Raw genomic sequence first — 15,476 nt, forward strand, 5'->3', positions numbered from 1 at the left:
GTTTCAGCTTTTAATTCATCATATTGATTGAAATTTTGTAAAATGAAACAGATGGAGATATCCCAAGGCGTATCTGGATTTTGAAATAATTCTTTGTCAAGGACCTGTGGATTATCCTCAACAACGTACACGTTACAGGACGTTAAAATAAGAATTTAACATCGACATCACCAGTCTTCTCCTATTTCTTAATATATTATTTCTTGATGGTACAACAAGACGGGTATTTCATTGAAGTTATCCAATATATGCAAGCGATAGCAACGAAGGGTGGATAATGGGTGTATGCCTCTCACGTTATGCTTATTACATACAAAGTTGGTTAAATGTACAGTCTCGATTGAAGTCAGCATTTCGCAAATTCTATGGTCGTTATAACGATCTAGTTCGTCAATACAACCTCGCATTGGGTCAAATGCTGTCTGACGTGTTTCATACCAATTGTTAAGCCGTTCTTGGCACACTGATTTTGACTGCGGATAACTCCGTTTACCTGATCTGGATATGGGGTTCACGGCGGGTGTGACCGGTCAATAGGGGATGCTTATTCCTCCTAGGCACCTGATCCCACCTCTGGTGTGTCCAGGGGTCCGTGTTTGCCCAATTCTCTATTTTGTATTGCTTGTAGGAGTTATGAGATTGATCACTGTTCGTTATCTTCACTTTGCATTGATCACTGTTTGTTATCTTCACCTTGCATATATATATATATATATAGTGTATACGTGTAAAACATTTAAATTATATCATTTAATGTTATTGATACTAAATAGATTTTGAGAAGTAGTAGGTAGTCCTTTTGCCAATATTGGGAATTTCATGATCCTAGGGATAAGGGTTGGGATTCCAGGGTTGAGCCAAAACTTTGAGAGTGATTAATTTCTTTATCATTTGAAAAAAAAAACTTCTTTAAGTTTGCTGATACGGTATAAAATAACTGCATATCTAGGACGGATCGAAATTAGTCATATCGTGTCAATGTTAATGTTACATATATTATCATGTGATGACTTTCATCAATATAGGCACTATCGTGGGCAATTAAAGTTTAAGAACATACATGTACCTTGTTTTATACTGTTGTTGAATATTAGAATTTAGTTCAGATATTTAGAACATGATTTTTCCCCTAAATGTTATAGCCCTTGGGACAAGAGATGCTTTTAGCTAAACTCAGGTGACAGATAAGGCATGTGGGCCTCTTGTTTTGTTTTATCAGAAATGAGTAATCTACTACTGTTTTTAATTGACGACTTTGTCATTTATTTTTCCAGTTCGTTTATCTTCACGTCGATAATTTTCTATCGAATGGGCTGAAAGGGGTGGGGTCAGCATCATTTTATTTTTGTATATATATTTCCATTCAGTAGTCTACTTGATTCCTGCGTGCATATAGAAAAAGGTAACAGTTGTATTTCAATTGAGTAAGGATATTTGTTTTTCGTTAAAACCTATAGTTTACATATTACTATGAAGTCAGTTAATGATTTGATTTGTTTGTTTCTTTGCTGGTTTCGTGCTTTTAATTTTAATTCGTTGATTTTATCATGTTGAAATATTTTCTTTTGTAAGTGAAATGCCACATTTTTTCACATATTCATGACCATATTTTTTAAAAAAATATTAATATGATTTTTATTTCCAAAGTCGAACTTTAGGCGTTTAAACGAAGGGATATCCATGATATGTTTATCAATCGGCTTAGTTGCGATGCTGTGCTAGAATTGGGAATCGAATCCAGGATATGATGGTTGCCAGGCGACTACCCAAACCAAATTGTCTACAGTACAGGGATTCACGCTTTTAATATTCTTTTATGATCTATCATAATTTAGGTTCCCAACATGTTTTGCTTTCCTCGTGCGATGTTTCCTATGGCACTGATTTTTGTCTTGATAATAAGGTCAACACATGGGCTCCAAGACGGTGAGTTTTGATTCATAATGGTATTTTTAGAAAATATTCTGATATCTGAAATAAAGCTATATTATCTTAGTTTCTTGTGAAGTGGATCATCGGAAGTATCTTTTAAAAGTATGCGATCCATAAAAACATTTATTTTGAGAAAAAAATTCTATGAACAGGGAAATTTAACAACACCCTTTATAATATTGGACGTAAAAGATACAAAGCCAATGAAAAAAATATAGTAGCACTAAAAAGGTTACTAATTGTAATTCAATCTGAGAGGGGTTAAACATAAATAAATTGGATATCACAAAACTTTTCCAAAATCAGGAGTCCCCTACGCGTATGATCTGTCAACAGTTCATATCGCCATTTTTCACGATAAATCGAGGCCTCTGCTGGTGGGCTGTTAGTCCCCGAGGCTCTCTACAGCCCAGTAGCTAAGTACTTCGTTACTAGCTTGAAAATGCGGATGTATATTTAATTGTTGTTATAAAATTTAGAAATTCATTTCAAAATTAAGGATTATCTCCCTCACGCATAGCTCTTAACCTTAGACGATTTTGACTCCACTTTTTAGCACACTCTTTTTCCCTATAATAGTTCTTAAACTTCATTGTTATTTCGGATTTCAAATATTTCGGTTGAGCATCACTGAATATACATTATTTGTCGAAATGTGCATCTGGTGCATCAAAATTGGTACCGTATAAGTTTTTACATTGGATACTAGTCTTTTTGAGATCATAGTTAGCTGCTTCGTTAATAGAAATGGAACTTTGGAAATATTCATATGTTGTGATCAGTCATCAAAATACGCTGTTAAGCACCACACTGATTCTACACACAAGTTACGTTGAAGTTGATGTAAAATGCCAATATTTTTCATTGACAAGATCTACGTGGTCTTTGGTGATCTGGTCTTCCCCCGCGTCTGTTGTGCTATTCTATTAACTGACCTGGTTTTTTGGTATTATTGAGAGGTACATTTCTTTTCTTCAAAAGCTTGTCCATTGTTTTGCTGTGACCTCCATTTAAACATTTTGATACCTCTACGACATGTTATCTAGCTATAGCAATATTTACTTTGTGTCAGTTGTCAATTCGATATATCCCGATGAAAACACAACAGTCTTCCATATCGGCCTCATATTTGGATCTTTATCTAACATAGACTCTACTGGCAAATTAATAATCCATCCTAATGATATATGGGGTGATTTCAGATTCTCCATCTTGAACTTCCCATATTTATATTACAATATTCCCTTATCACCAGCAAATGGGGTTTATGTCTCTCATCTTGTTCGATATGCAAAAGCATATTCCACGTATGGTAATTTTACATGGATTTCAACAGTATTGTAAAGTCAGCTTTTCATTAATTCAATAGTCGTTATAATTATTCAGTTTGCAAATACAACTGTCATTAGGTGGAATGGTGTTTGGCATGTTTCTCCCAAATGTTAAGCCGTTCTATGTATTTTAATGTTGACTATAGATTACTCCGTGTACTGGGTTACAAAGGATGTGGCCGGTAAACAGATATTTACTTCTCCTAGACGCCTGATCCCAACTCTTTTATATTTCCAGATTTCCGCGTTTAAAACGTAACGATCATCCTTCGAACTAAACAAGTTTATCTTACTACGTGTGTGAACAAGAACGGATTACTGGTGTTTTATTTCAATTACGTTTCCTTCTTTCAGATTGGCAATTAGTATTTCAGGCGGTAACAGGGAATGGTGAAAATGTCCTTAATGCCTGGAACTCAAGGTCACCTTCAATATGCACGATACAAGCTGGCTGTATTCCTGCTGGTTTTAAATTAGACAACCAGAGGGATAACACGAAACATCTTCGAAGTCCTTTAATCGACAAGTGGAACTCGCTCAATATTCTAAAAGTGTGTTGAAATTGTTGTTATTCAATGGCTTTAAAGGGGATAATTAGGTTGCCTAGTATTAAGTCGTTGAATTTCATGGAAAGTACGATATATACTCACATTGCGAGAAATTGTCACGCTTTTGCTTAGCTCTAATCTTAAAGACTTCTTACGATCACACCAAAGACTCTAATTCTGCACTAGAACATCCCGCACAAAAGAATTGTTTTAAATAGTTGAATTCATTATGACCGTTACGTGTGACCGTACACCCGTCACCCGTTTAAGTTCGTTTGTTGATTTTTTATTTTCGCTTTGGGGAATCTTTATTTGAAACACCATTCTATTCTTTTGGTACAGGTTTTACGACCCTTCGAGAATATCACGGATATTCAAGACATTACAAGCTGTATATGAACTACCACAAATTAGAACTACGCTTCGCGTTCATGACCGTACCAGCGATAATTTGTTAATGCAGCAAACGTTTGCCGCGTTTGGGATCTCTGTTTCTAAGGACATAGTAAAAAAAAACCACTTGATTATCCCATCTACCTGTCAAGCGATTGGCAAAGGATCAATCGGTACATATGTTTACGTTTTTTGTTTGATGTGATCATGCCATAAGCGGGATTAGGACTCACGAGTTACCGGTTATGAAGAAAACGCTCTGAATCATTGAACTACTGCCACTGGAAAGTCTTCAAGTTAAAGTTAAAGTATTTGAATCAATTCATTTTAAAGTCACGCGTTTCATTTCCTTTTGTTTTTACATTAACGATGGTTGCTTATTTGCTTTACGTCCGGTCGAGGATTTTTCACTCCTATTGAGACGTCGCTAGATGTGAATGAAATACAACAAATTTAGACCTATGTTCATTGCTTACGACCGTGGCAGTGAATGTTCCATGACGTAAAAACGCCTGCCGTGACCCGGGACCTCCGATTTAAAAGTCATATCCGAAAGATCCGTGATTTGCACTTCTAAATGCCAAACGTTTGGCGAAGGAGCAATCACTACTTATATCTACGTCTTAGGTTTGACGCGGCCATGACAAAAGCAGGACTCGAACTCACGACCTACAGTTACGAAGCGAACGCTTCACCTCCGTGACCAGTTACAATAACGGTGGAAATGTGTAATGCTGAATGCGATTCAAATTTGAAGTGTTCGTAAATGTAAAATTGCGAATGTCAATTCTGAGAAATGTATCAGCATATTGAATTTTACATAGAACTATTATTTACATATGATGCGTGTCTTTACAGATCCGTGTAGTATTTGGGGGCCAGGGGAAAACATTAGCGTATTTAGAATTTGATGGAAGTGGAAGCACCAAGAATGATTGGTTCAGCAAAGCTAGACTTCTGCATAGTAGTTGGTCTGATCTCAAGACCTCCAAAACTAACTACTTCTCCATGTTGGGGTACCTGATTTCGAATGAACCCTTTCAAAACCTAGTTTAAGATTCGTGATTGGTCGTTTCACTATATGTAGAAATAGCAATTCAGCTGTTGATAATTCTGATTTTAGTGACAAATCACGGGTCACTAGACATTTCTTCATCAACAAGAGTTATGCTGGATGCCCTAAGGACATCGGATGGTTTGTGGTGGTGGATAAGAGAGACGTCTGTGCATGGGCAAGGCAGGGAAACGTTCCAGTGTTTTTGTACAACAAAAGTTCTAAAGCTGCAAATTGGAACCGGAGTAAGTTTATTTATCGTGTAATATATACTGTGTAATCGATTATTGGATGTGCTTCATATACACATAAAATTTCCGCACTGATCTTAGATCTTGACACCCCCCCCCGACAAAATCTTGTCGCTGACAGTATCCTCAATATTAGATTTTCTAGAAATAAAAAAATATTTGTTGTCAATAATGTTTTCCCTAAGTGAAGAATTGATATTGTCACCCAAAGTAATATGTGCTGAATTTCTTTGGGGTGGAATGTAGCCCTCGGTATCAATAATTTTCCCGAATATAGTACCTGACAATGTTGACACTATTGAAACTGAATTGTCAGAGTTGTCTGTGCATTCCGGGGCTGTCTAAAAATAAACTGGCTGAGTCACCACTGGGACTTTGTCATGGCTTTGTATGTGCAGATGATCATCCACATTCATTTCTGCGAGCTTTAGCCTGCTAACTTCTCTTAATTTGACTTCGGTGGACCTTTAGCATGTTCCCACAAATATATGCAAAATTAGTTGCACACTGGAAAAGTAAACTACATTTACTATTTAAAATTTTAAGAATATAGTATTTTTAGATATATACATTGATAATACAACCTACCATTGGGTCAAATGCTGTCTGGCGTGTTTCATATAGGAATGTTAGACCGTTCGTGGCACGCTGATTTTGACTACGGATAACTCCGTTTACCTGATCAAGATATAGGGCGCACGGCTGGTGTGACTGGTCGACGGGGGATGCTTACACCTCCTAGGCACCTGGTCCTACCTCTGATGTGTCTAGGGGTTCATATTTGCCCAACTATCTATTTTGTATTGCTTATGGGAGTTTTGAGATTGATCGCTGTTCGTTATCTTCACCTTTCATACTACCATTGTTGTTTCTAATATAAGCTATATCCCATATCCAGCACAATAATTCTAACAATCTATCAAAATCGAACATAAGAAATTGTCATCGTGCGACACAAATGGTATTGCTTGTATGAATGTTTCTTATCTAAAGTGGAAAATAGCCTAAGACTCACTGATTGTAACAAATTATTTTAAATTTGCAAATTAAGCTAAGATACTTTCATCATCCACCTTTGTTTTCACCGAATCATCGGAAAAGGGAGATATCTCGCATAGAAAGAGCATAGGTGCCAATACTATTATGATGGAAATTACTCAGAATAATCAATAAAATCCTGACATTTACTTTAATAGTTTATAATGTACTGCATTTTATAAAAGCAACTAATAACTACATTAAGTTTTGATAACGGTACGCATATTACGAGACAAAGCTAAAATATTGATAATTATATATCAAATTTGCCAAAGGATAAAATAATAATAATATAATGATTTATTTTGGAATAACCATTTGTTTAGACGTATAATGATGAATTAAGTAAACATTTTCTAGATTCCTAATAGTAATAAGGCATTCAACTCTTTATCAATTCTCAAGAATTTTGGTAGCAAGAATTTGCATTCTTGAATCAATTTAAACACTGTCGGTGATGATTGTGTTCGTGTATGTATGTATGTGTGTATGTATGTAAAAACCAATTGTTATAATGCTTTCTTCTTCAGACATCGGAGTTGCAGACTTGATGAATGTCTATATCCAGACTTTGTAGCTGCAAGAATTTTAACTTATGTACATGTACAGTCATTCCGATATTCAAAATGAATTTATTCAAAAAATATTATGTACACATGTACTCGTGTTCAGAAAGGTATTTCCTTTTAGCAGGAAATATTTCTTTTAATTCAATAAATAAATAATCTTTATTTCAAAAGACTTAGTTATATGTCGACGTTACAAGCCTAGCCGTATATCGCACTGATGTTGGATTGTGGAAATAAAAATCGGGCAGAATAACAAGTGTGACTTTTCCTTTGTGTTCACAAAACGATAATGTTCAAATACTAGTAAGCCCAAAAGCAGAACCCGTTTTGTTTTTCCCTTAAGGAAGGATAATTACCTCATTAATTGATCCCAAATTATTTAGCATGTAAATGACGCAATAAAAGCACACAAAATAGGCATATGAGTTAAGGCTACACACAGGGATTCTATGCAAATAAGATTATTGAAAGGCATGCTATCCATTAAAACCCCTGTACATATTATGAGCATGTCCATGCAAGTATATGGTGATATGTAGCATACACCCAATCGGAACTCCTCGAATGTCTCGCGCACTCGACATACAATGTAGATCTCGGATGTAATACGATTCATCCATGAGTGAATTTGATACATTGTTAACTACAAAGCATCAAATTGTCTCATAATCGTATTGCATCCGAAATCTAAGTCAAGTGCGCGATACATTTATGGCATGTCAAACGTTGCAATATTTGATCTTTTCCATTTGTATTGTATAATTTTCCATTTGTATTCTATATTTTCCATTTGCATTGTATAATTTTTCATTTGCATTGTATACATTCCATTTGTATTGTATAATTTTCCATTTATATTCTATATTTTCTATTTGTATTGTATAATTTTCCATTTGTATTCTATATTTTCCATTTGTATCATATAATTTTTTCGTTTGTATTGTATAATTTCCATTTGCATTGCAAAATCTTTCATTTGTATTGCATACGAGGAATTGTTTATTTTGATTTGTTACGAAGGATTTCATTAGTTTAGGTCCCACTTATATTTAGCCGTCACCAGCTGCAGGTGACGTACCACAAATAGACTTACTATGCTACGTGTACGCTCACAGTGGCGTAGCAGTTGGTGTTCTTTAACGTGCCAACGCCTGTCGCAACACGGGGTGTCTGCTTTTAAGGTCACATTATCCGAAAGATCCGTGATTCTCACTTTTAAATAGCAATGCGTATGGGAATGTATTAACTATATTTACGTCTAAGGTTTGATGCAGCCATGGCACGAGTAGAACTCGAACATGCGACTTCACGGTTACGAACCAAAGGGTATATCACTTAACTACCGCGATCGGTTCCATATAAGGACTAGTTGAACATACATGTAGCTAGCAATGAGAAATCTTGCGCCGGGACACCCCTCCCCCTTTTTTCCCTTCACAAATATGATATTTTGTATAGAGATGTCGAAAAAAGCATGCATGTACGTTTTATTTTGTCAGAACGCACTTGTTTCAGGGGACTTCAGGGACGGATCCAGGAATTGCGGTTACGGGGGCGCCACTTTATGAGACAGGGGGTCTGGGGGCCGCCTTAAGGCGGCCCCCAGTGGGTCCAGGACGAAGCCCTGGTGGGGGTCCAGGGGCGAAGCCCCCGGAAGCTCATGGATTTTACAGATTTTATAGAGCTTGAAATATGTCATTTTTAATACAGTGAAATTGGTAAAACGACGCAAATCTTAAGGGTTTCTGGAAAAATTAAGTTCTCGCAATAAAGTAATTCAAGAAATCAAAAGATTTTGTCATTTATTTCTTAGGGAATGGGAGAAATTATTGCTTCTTTTATCGTTTAATACATTTTTCTAAACAAGATACCAAGATTTACCTTAAATTTGAAAATTTTAGGGGGGGACCCCCTTAAATCAGCCACTGACTTTGCCCTCCCCCTGCACCCCCCTCCCTCCACCAAGGCTTTGCACTGGACCACACTAGGGATCTTAAGGCATTCCCCAGACATCCAGCAGTTTACTGCGTTCAGAATTATCTAGATCAGCTAGTGGTTAAATAGGAGACTAGTTTGAATATGCTGATCTCATTAGACGCATAAAAGCGATAAATTAATGGGGGGGGGGGGTGTTACACCATTACACTTAGCGCACATACGGTACATTCCTGCGAAACGTGGCTCCTGAACTTTACCTCTTCAACATCTTGCGTAGTACCAAATTCAATAAACGATAACTTAAAAATCAAACTCGATGTGAACAATTGGTGGGGACCCAAGGGCCGAATTAAGTCCCCCAAATCTACTCAATTCTGACTAAATAAAAATGTGCATGCTTTTCTGGACAGTTCTATTTTTTTTAATGATGGGGGGGGGGGGGGGGGGGGGTTCGCCATTACTAGAGCTAGCTACGTATTTTTAAAAATAACTAGTTCTGCATGGACCTGGTCGCGGTAGCTCAGTGCTATATCGCTTGGTTTGTGGCCTGGAGGTCGTGAGTTCGAGAACCGTTACTATCATTGCCGCATCAAACCAAGACAGTGATTGCTCCTTTGCCAAACACTCGGCATTTAAAAGTGAGAATCACGGGTCTTTCCGTAATGACCTTAAAAACAGATATTCCGTATCGCTGCACAGGCAATGGCACGATAAAGAACCGTCATTGCTACGGCCCTGTGTGCTAAGCACGTCTACATTTGTGGTATATCAGTGACGTTAACTAATGAAATCCTTCGTAACAAATCAAAATAAACATTTCCTGGATACAATATAAATGAAAAATTATGCAATGCAAATGGAAAATATAGAATACAAATGGAAAATTATACAATACAAATGAAAAAATATAGAATACAAATGGAAAATTATACAATACAAATGGAAAATTATACAATACAAATGGAAATTATACAATGCAAATGAAAAATTATACAATGCAAATGGAACATATAGAATACAAATGGAAAATTATACAATACAAATGGAAAAGATCAAATATTGCAACCTTTGACATGCCATATACATTCAAGGAATTCCGATCGACATGTACTGCGTAATTATGACTAAGATGTCACATTATGACATAACTTCTTGTATAGTGTACTACAGAGGTAAAAAAGTAAGTTAATAAAATGACTTCGGCGGAAACAAATATTAGTGTGAATATAAAAATAATTCCCTATACAATATCGTTACTGCTGCTCAAATCCTCTCAGTTTATATCATGGATAATGATTCAAATATTTTAAATGAAACAATCGACAAAGTGCACAGACCGGTATACTTTTCTTGAAATAACGATCAAACAGGACGATGAGGACAGCAACAACATTGGTGCATATTTGATTTCATTATACCTCATCAAAGAATCACTGACAAATTCAGAGGGCATATTCCACTAGATCGATTCATTGCATATTTGCAGTCCGTGTGACGTCATCGTAGGACGTGAAATAGTGCTTGATATCCGTGTTTACCCTTTTCCGTGTTGTAAAAGTTGAGTATGATTGTATTCATTTCAAAATAAAAATGAATTGGTCCCGAGTTTCTGAAAGTCTACTGTAACTGACTCTGACTTTCGTTTGTATATACTTGTATGGGGTCCGAAAACTAGTCAGCATGGGACGTATCAATTTGATATCTTATTATACAAGTTCACACTCTATTCCAGAAATTGCAAACTGTTGATAATCGTAATCAAAATATTGATAGTTGTAATAAGCAACGTCAAATCACAGGACATAGGTGTCCGTCCTAAAAAGGGCGGAAAATAATTAACCAATGAAACGATTTAATCACCCGATAGATTCACCCCACCTCAAATTAAATATATCAATAATGTCAAAAATCTTCAAAATAGGTAATTGTTTTCAGACTGAAATTAGTACTTGAAAATGATCATTTTCATTTGATCAATGATTGCTAACTCCAAATAAAACGGACGGCATCGACGGCAAGATCACCACCATAGACGGCAACTTGATTATATGTTAGAACACAAACTATTCGACAAAATTAGCCGAAACTTTTGATGAAAACTTTGTGCAATACATCAAGGGACTGAAAGTTTTGTTTTAATGACTGTATCATATTTTTAACAAACGTAGAACGATTTACAGAGATCCCATAGCTTTTTAAACGCCCTTCATTGTTCTATTAATTTCACGATAAAATAGTACAGATGAACGCATGAACGGTCTGTATTATAGTAACTGATTCAAATCGTATAATTGACAAAAAGACTACAGGAACTCAGAATATCCCTAAAAGGACTAGGTTACACGGGTAGATTGATTAATTTTGAAATCAAGTAAGAAGTCTTTGATATACCAATATGAAAAAGAAAAAATGGCAAATAATGATTAATCTCATAAGTCCTTTTAAAAATACAACATAGAGAGAAAAGCAAGCACTGACCCCAACTGGGAACACAAGAAGTGGTGTCATGTTCAAAGGAGGAGTAAGCACCTCCCGATGACCGGTCACAACCGCCGAAAGCCCTATATCTTAATCAGGTAAACGAAATAATCCGTAGTCAAAATAAATGTGTAAATAATGACCTAACAATTGGTATGACAGACGTTAGACAGCATTGGACCTAGTGGCATTATATTTAAAATGATAAGAACGATCATAGAATTTGTGAAAGGCTAATTTGAACCAAGCCTGTTAAAGCCCGCTGTAACATAAACGTATTTCTAATAATCTGCCACAGGATAAAAAAATGATCATACATGCTGTAGTGTATCAAATTAAATACCTTGACACCTTCTGCTGGTGGTAATGGAATATTGCCACACGAATATAGAAATATCACGATAACGAAACTGAAGTCTAGTTTGTCATGAAGTCGAGTTGGCGTTAACATGTACAGAGTGATGAAACAAGATAACGACATTTCTACATTAGCAAGGTAAGAGAGTCATCTCGACACTTTATTCTGCTAACTGGTGTCTGTAGGTTCTGTTTGATATGTAACATGTTTTTGAATTATATTTATATCAGGATTTTGTGTTGGCCAGCTCTTCGTACTAACCACGTTCCTGTGTAAAAAAGGTTGAATTGGTTAGGCACTGGTGAATTGTCATCTTGACGAATGTAGTTTCCTTCGGGGCAATGGCAAACCAGGACGAACCACAGGCTCAGACCAAGAATCTTTTGAAACTTTTCTGCATTTAAATTGCCTTCAAAAGCCCTGACGATTCCAACACTATGTCAAATGATGCATCCCCATATCATCACTTTAAAATCAGTATTTTGCAAATCTATGGTCGTTATGATGGTCTGGTTTGCCAATATAACCTTTCTTTGGGGTCAAATGTTGTCTGACGTGTTTCATATCGATTGTTAGATCGTTCTTGGCACACTGATCTTTGCTACGTATTACTCCGCTTACCTGATTCACCGCACGTGTGACCGGTCGACAATGTATGTTTACTCCTCCTAGACACCTGATCCCACCATTGGTGTATCCAGGGGTCAGTGTTTGCCCGACTCACTGCAAGTATTTTGTATTCCTTAAGGGATTTATGATATTGATCACTGTTCGTTATCTTCACCTTTCATAGCAGGCCCTTCTCCCACGCCATGATACCAAATTAGGCCTCCATCCTTCCTCTGTTTAAGCCAAAAGTACACTCATGAATCATACCCTGTCATGAATCCAGATTCAATTGATAATATAACTTTATTCCGACCACTTACAGTCCACTTACAGTCTGATTTTTTTTTTCGCTGCACCAGAGTAAAAGTTTGGTAAGTTTCCTGAAAAACGAGTTCAGTTTTTGCTACACGCCTAGTATAATAATGTCCATGTCAATTAAACTGCACGGTAAGTTTGCAAATAGGCACTTTTCTATTTTCATTGCATTTGTGAGTAATATATGCTAAGTTATCCCTCGTGTTACTTTATACCAACTTTTCTAATCACGCTTCGTTACTGAAGAAGGTCTAATGCTTCATTTCATATTTTCTACATAACCTCGTTTCTTAAATCTTTTCTTTATATCCCCAATCGCAGACTTTGGAATACCCAACAAGTCTGACACATGTCTGCTGGTTTCCCTTCCTCTAGTAATTTCCGTACTATTTCTTGCACCCCAATACCGAGTTCTTTTCTTTTTTGGCCCATTTCAAATATTGTAAACGAAGCATACGACAAGAAAGTCACAGGATTTCATATGACGCATGAAGACACTTTTTAAAAAACGGAAGTAGATCGACTTCTATATAATAGATCTTCAAGTACAGCAAAACTTCTCTAATGCATGCTGCGAGTGTAAACACAGCACCATCTTATCCGAATACTTATTGCATCATTTTGTATTTCAAGTAAAATATTTAGATATGAAGCCAATGAGGAAAAATACATGAATTGAGAAATACGCGGCGTGTTGTAAAAGTAAAATGTGAAGAATAACCCTTTTGACATAACAAAAAAATCAATATACCACAACTTTTTAAGCTTACAGAACGATTCGTTCCATCTCAGAACAGTCTACAAGCATTTGGTATATTAATCGCAAATAGAATTCAAAGTCAGAATCTCGTAAATATTACAATTATTACAAATAGTGTACAGAAATGTGTTTATACTCGTCATGGGGCTTGCAACATCTTAAAGGAATGCAAAAAGCATAGGTAGACAAAAGGTCCATTGTCATTGATGGTCACATGGATATCATAAAACCAAAGGGAAAAGGTCCCTAAACAGTATAAAACATAAATGATTTTAATTTGTATTTTTTAAGCACATTCTGTACAATATCATAATGCAGCAACTATATATATATATATATATATATATATATATATATATATATATATTTAAAGTTTCATGCAGAGATGCAAATATGTTCATTTTCTGGGAGGGAGAGAGAGAGAGAGAGAGAGAGAGAGAGAGAGAGAGAGAGAGAGAGAGATAATTTTTGTATTTGCTGATCATCGGAATGCCGGTCATTCGTGACACCTATAAGGAATTTAAAATTAAGAGTTGGACAAATACGGACTTCTGGACATACCAGAATTGGGATGAGTTGCCAACGAGGAGTATGTAAAACTTAAACGGTACCAATTTTGATGCACCAGATGCGCATTTCGATAAATAATATCTCTTCAGTGATGCTCAACCGAAATATTTGAAATCCGAAATAACAATGAAGTTTTAGAGGTATTATAGGTAAAAACAGTGGGCCAAAAAAGTGGAGTCAAAATTGTTTAAGGATAAGAGCTATGCGTGAGGGAGATAATCCTTAAATTTGAAATGAATTTCTAAATTTTATAACAGCAATTAAATATACATCCGTAATTTCAAGCTAGTAACGAAGTACTTAGCTACTGGGTCTAGTATATCATTAAAAGTTCACCTGGTAGTCCGCATATACCTGAACATTTGCTTTTAAATATATCCTCATTGTGTTTTTTAAAAATTAAGTGTTTCGTGATCATAGGCTGACGATACTGGAAATTGCCATGTCGGGGAAGTTATGTTAGCTCGGTTGCAGTCAGCATATGTGTAACATTGTTTCGGTGTGAAATCATTATTATACTTATGAATATTGAGGTGTAATTTCACACAAGAATTATAGTACATTTCGCTATGGAAGCCTTTAACCTGTTGGCGTAACTTGTGATGTGCAGGGAATTTAATCAACTATACAATGACGTCTACCTTTGCCCCAGTCGGTGATACTGGTTAAAGAAACGAACATGTTGATACTCACATATAGTGATTAAGAAAGCAAATGAGGTATAAAGAATACCGGTAGATGTCGGAAGTCAATAGCTAGCGCTATGGATAATAAAACACCTTCTGTTTGAAATATTTTTTATGACGCACATTTATTGCAACATGGAGGTATCTTCCATGTACATTACAGTGTTTGGATGTATACGTTCATCACATCGGCGATTCCTGGGTCTGAAAAAGAAAGAAAATCAATTAAGAGCCATTGTTACAGTATGTGCAAAAATGTATATTAAGACGTGTTAGTAAAGTTAAAACAGATTTGAAAGGCATGTTTATACCATATATAAAAATATAACAAACAATTATTAATCTCATGAATGTTACATGAAAGATGAAGATAACGAACAATGACGGACATACCAAATAATCAATATATCTAATTTTAGTCCGCATAATGTTCTGCATATATAAATGTTCAGTTGTATTCGATTATATGGTTTCATCGTGTTTTTTTTTCTGAACATCAATTTTCATTGATCTTGTAACTGATTAGGAACATGAATTCGATTGATCACCAAAGTAGGATTCTTATATGGGAACAAAATAATGCAACATATTCAATAGCAACAAAATCGCATGAAATCCTAGTTCAATTATGACTTACTATTGTTCC

The 15,476-nt window shown here is 35.9% G+C and overlaps 1 protein-coding gene across 1 annotated transcript; it reads left to right on the forward strand.

Moving 5' to 3' along the window:
* Positions 1 to 1,377: 1,377 nt before the first annotated feature.
* On the forward strand, positions 1,378 to 7,286 carry LOC125667147 (uncharacterized). The gene is made up of 6 exons (XM_048900507.2): positions 1,378 to 1,402; positions 1,836 to 1,926; positions 3,618 to 3,814; positions 5,063 to 5,220; positions 5,328 to 5,503; positions 7,078 to 7,286. Exons 2-6 carry the CDS (start codon positions 1,845 to 1,847, stop codon positions 7,122 to 7,124), a joined length of 660 nt encoding a protein of 219 aa, XP_048756464.2. The 5' UTR covers positions 1,378 to 1,402; positions 1,836 to 1,844; the 3' UTR covers positions 7,125 to 7,286.
* Positions 7,287 to 15,476: the final 8,190 nt, after the last annotated feature.

Source organism: Ostrea edulis, chromosome 3, assembly GCF_947568905.1.
Source record: "Ostrea edulis chromosome 3, xbOstEdul1.1, whole genome shotgun sequence".
Classification (NCBI taxonomy): Eukaryota; Metazoa; Mollusca; class Bivalvia; order Ostreida; family Ostreidae; genus Ostrea; species Ostrea edulis.

Bases quoted from the DNA above. Each gene is read 5' to 3' on its own strand.
- LOC125667147 (XM_048900507.2), top strand. From the start codon at position 1,845: ATGTTTTGCTTTCCTCGTGCGATGTTTCCTATGGCACTGATTTTTGTC. The intron at 1,927-3,617 runs GTGAGTTTTGAT...TCCTTCTTTCAG, and splicing joins AACACATGGGCTCCAAGACG to ATTGGCAATTAGTATTTCAG. The intron at 5,504-7,077 runs GTAAGTTTATTT...TTTCTTCTTCAG, and splicing joins AGCTGCAAATTGGAACCGGA to ACATCGGAGTTGCAGACTTG.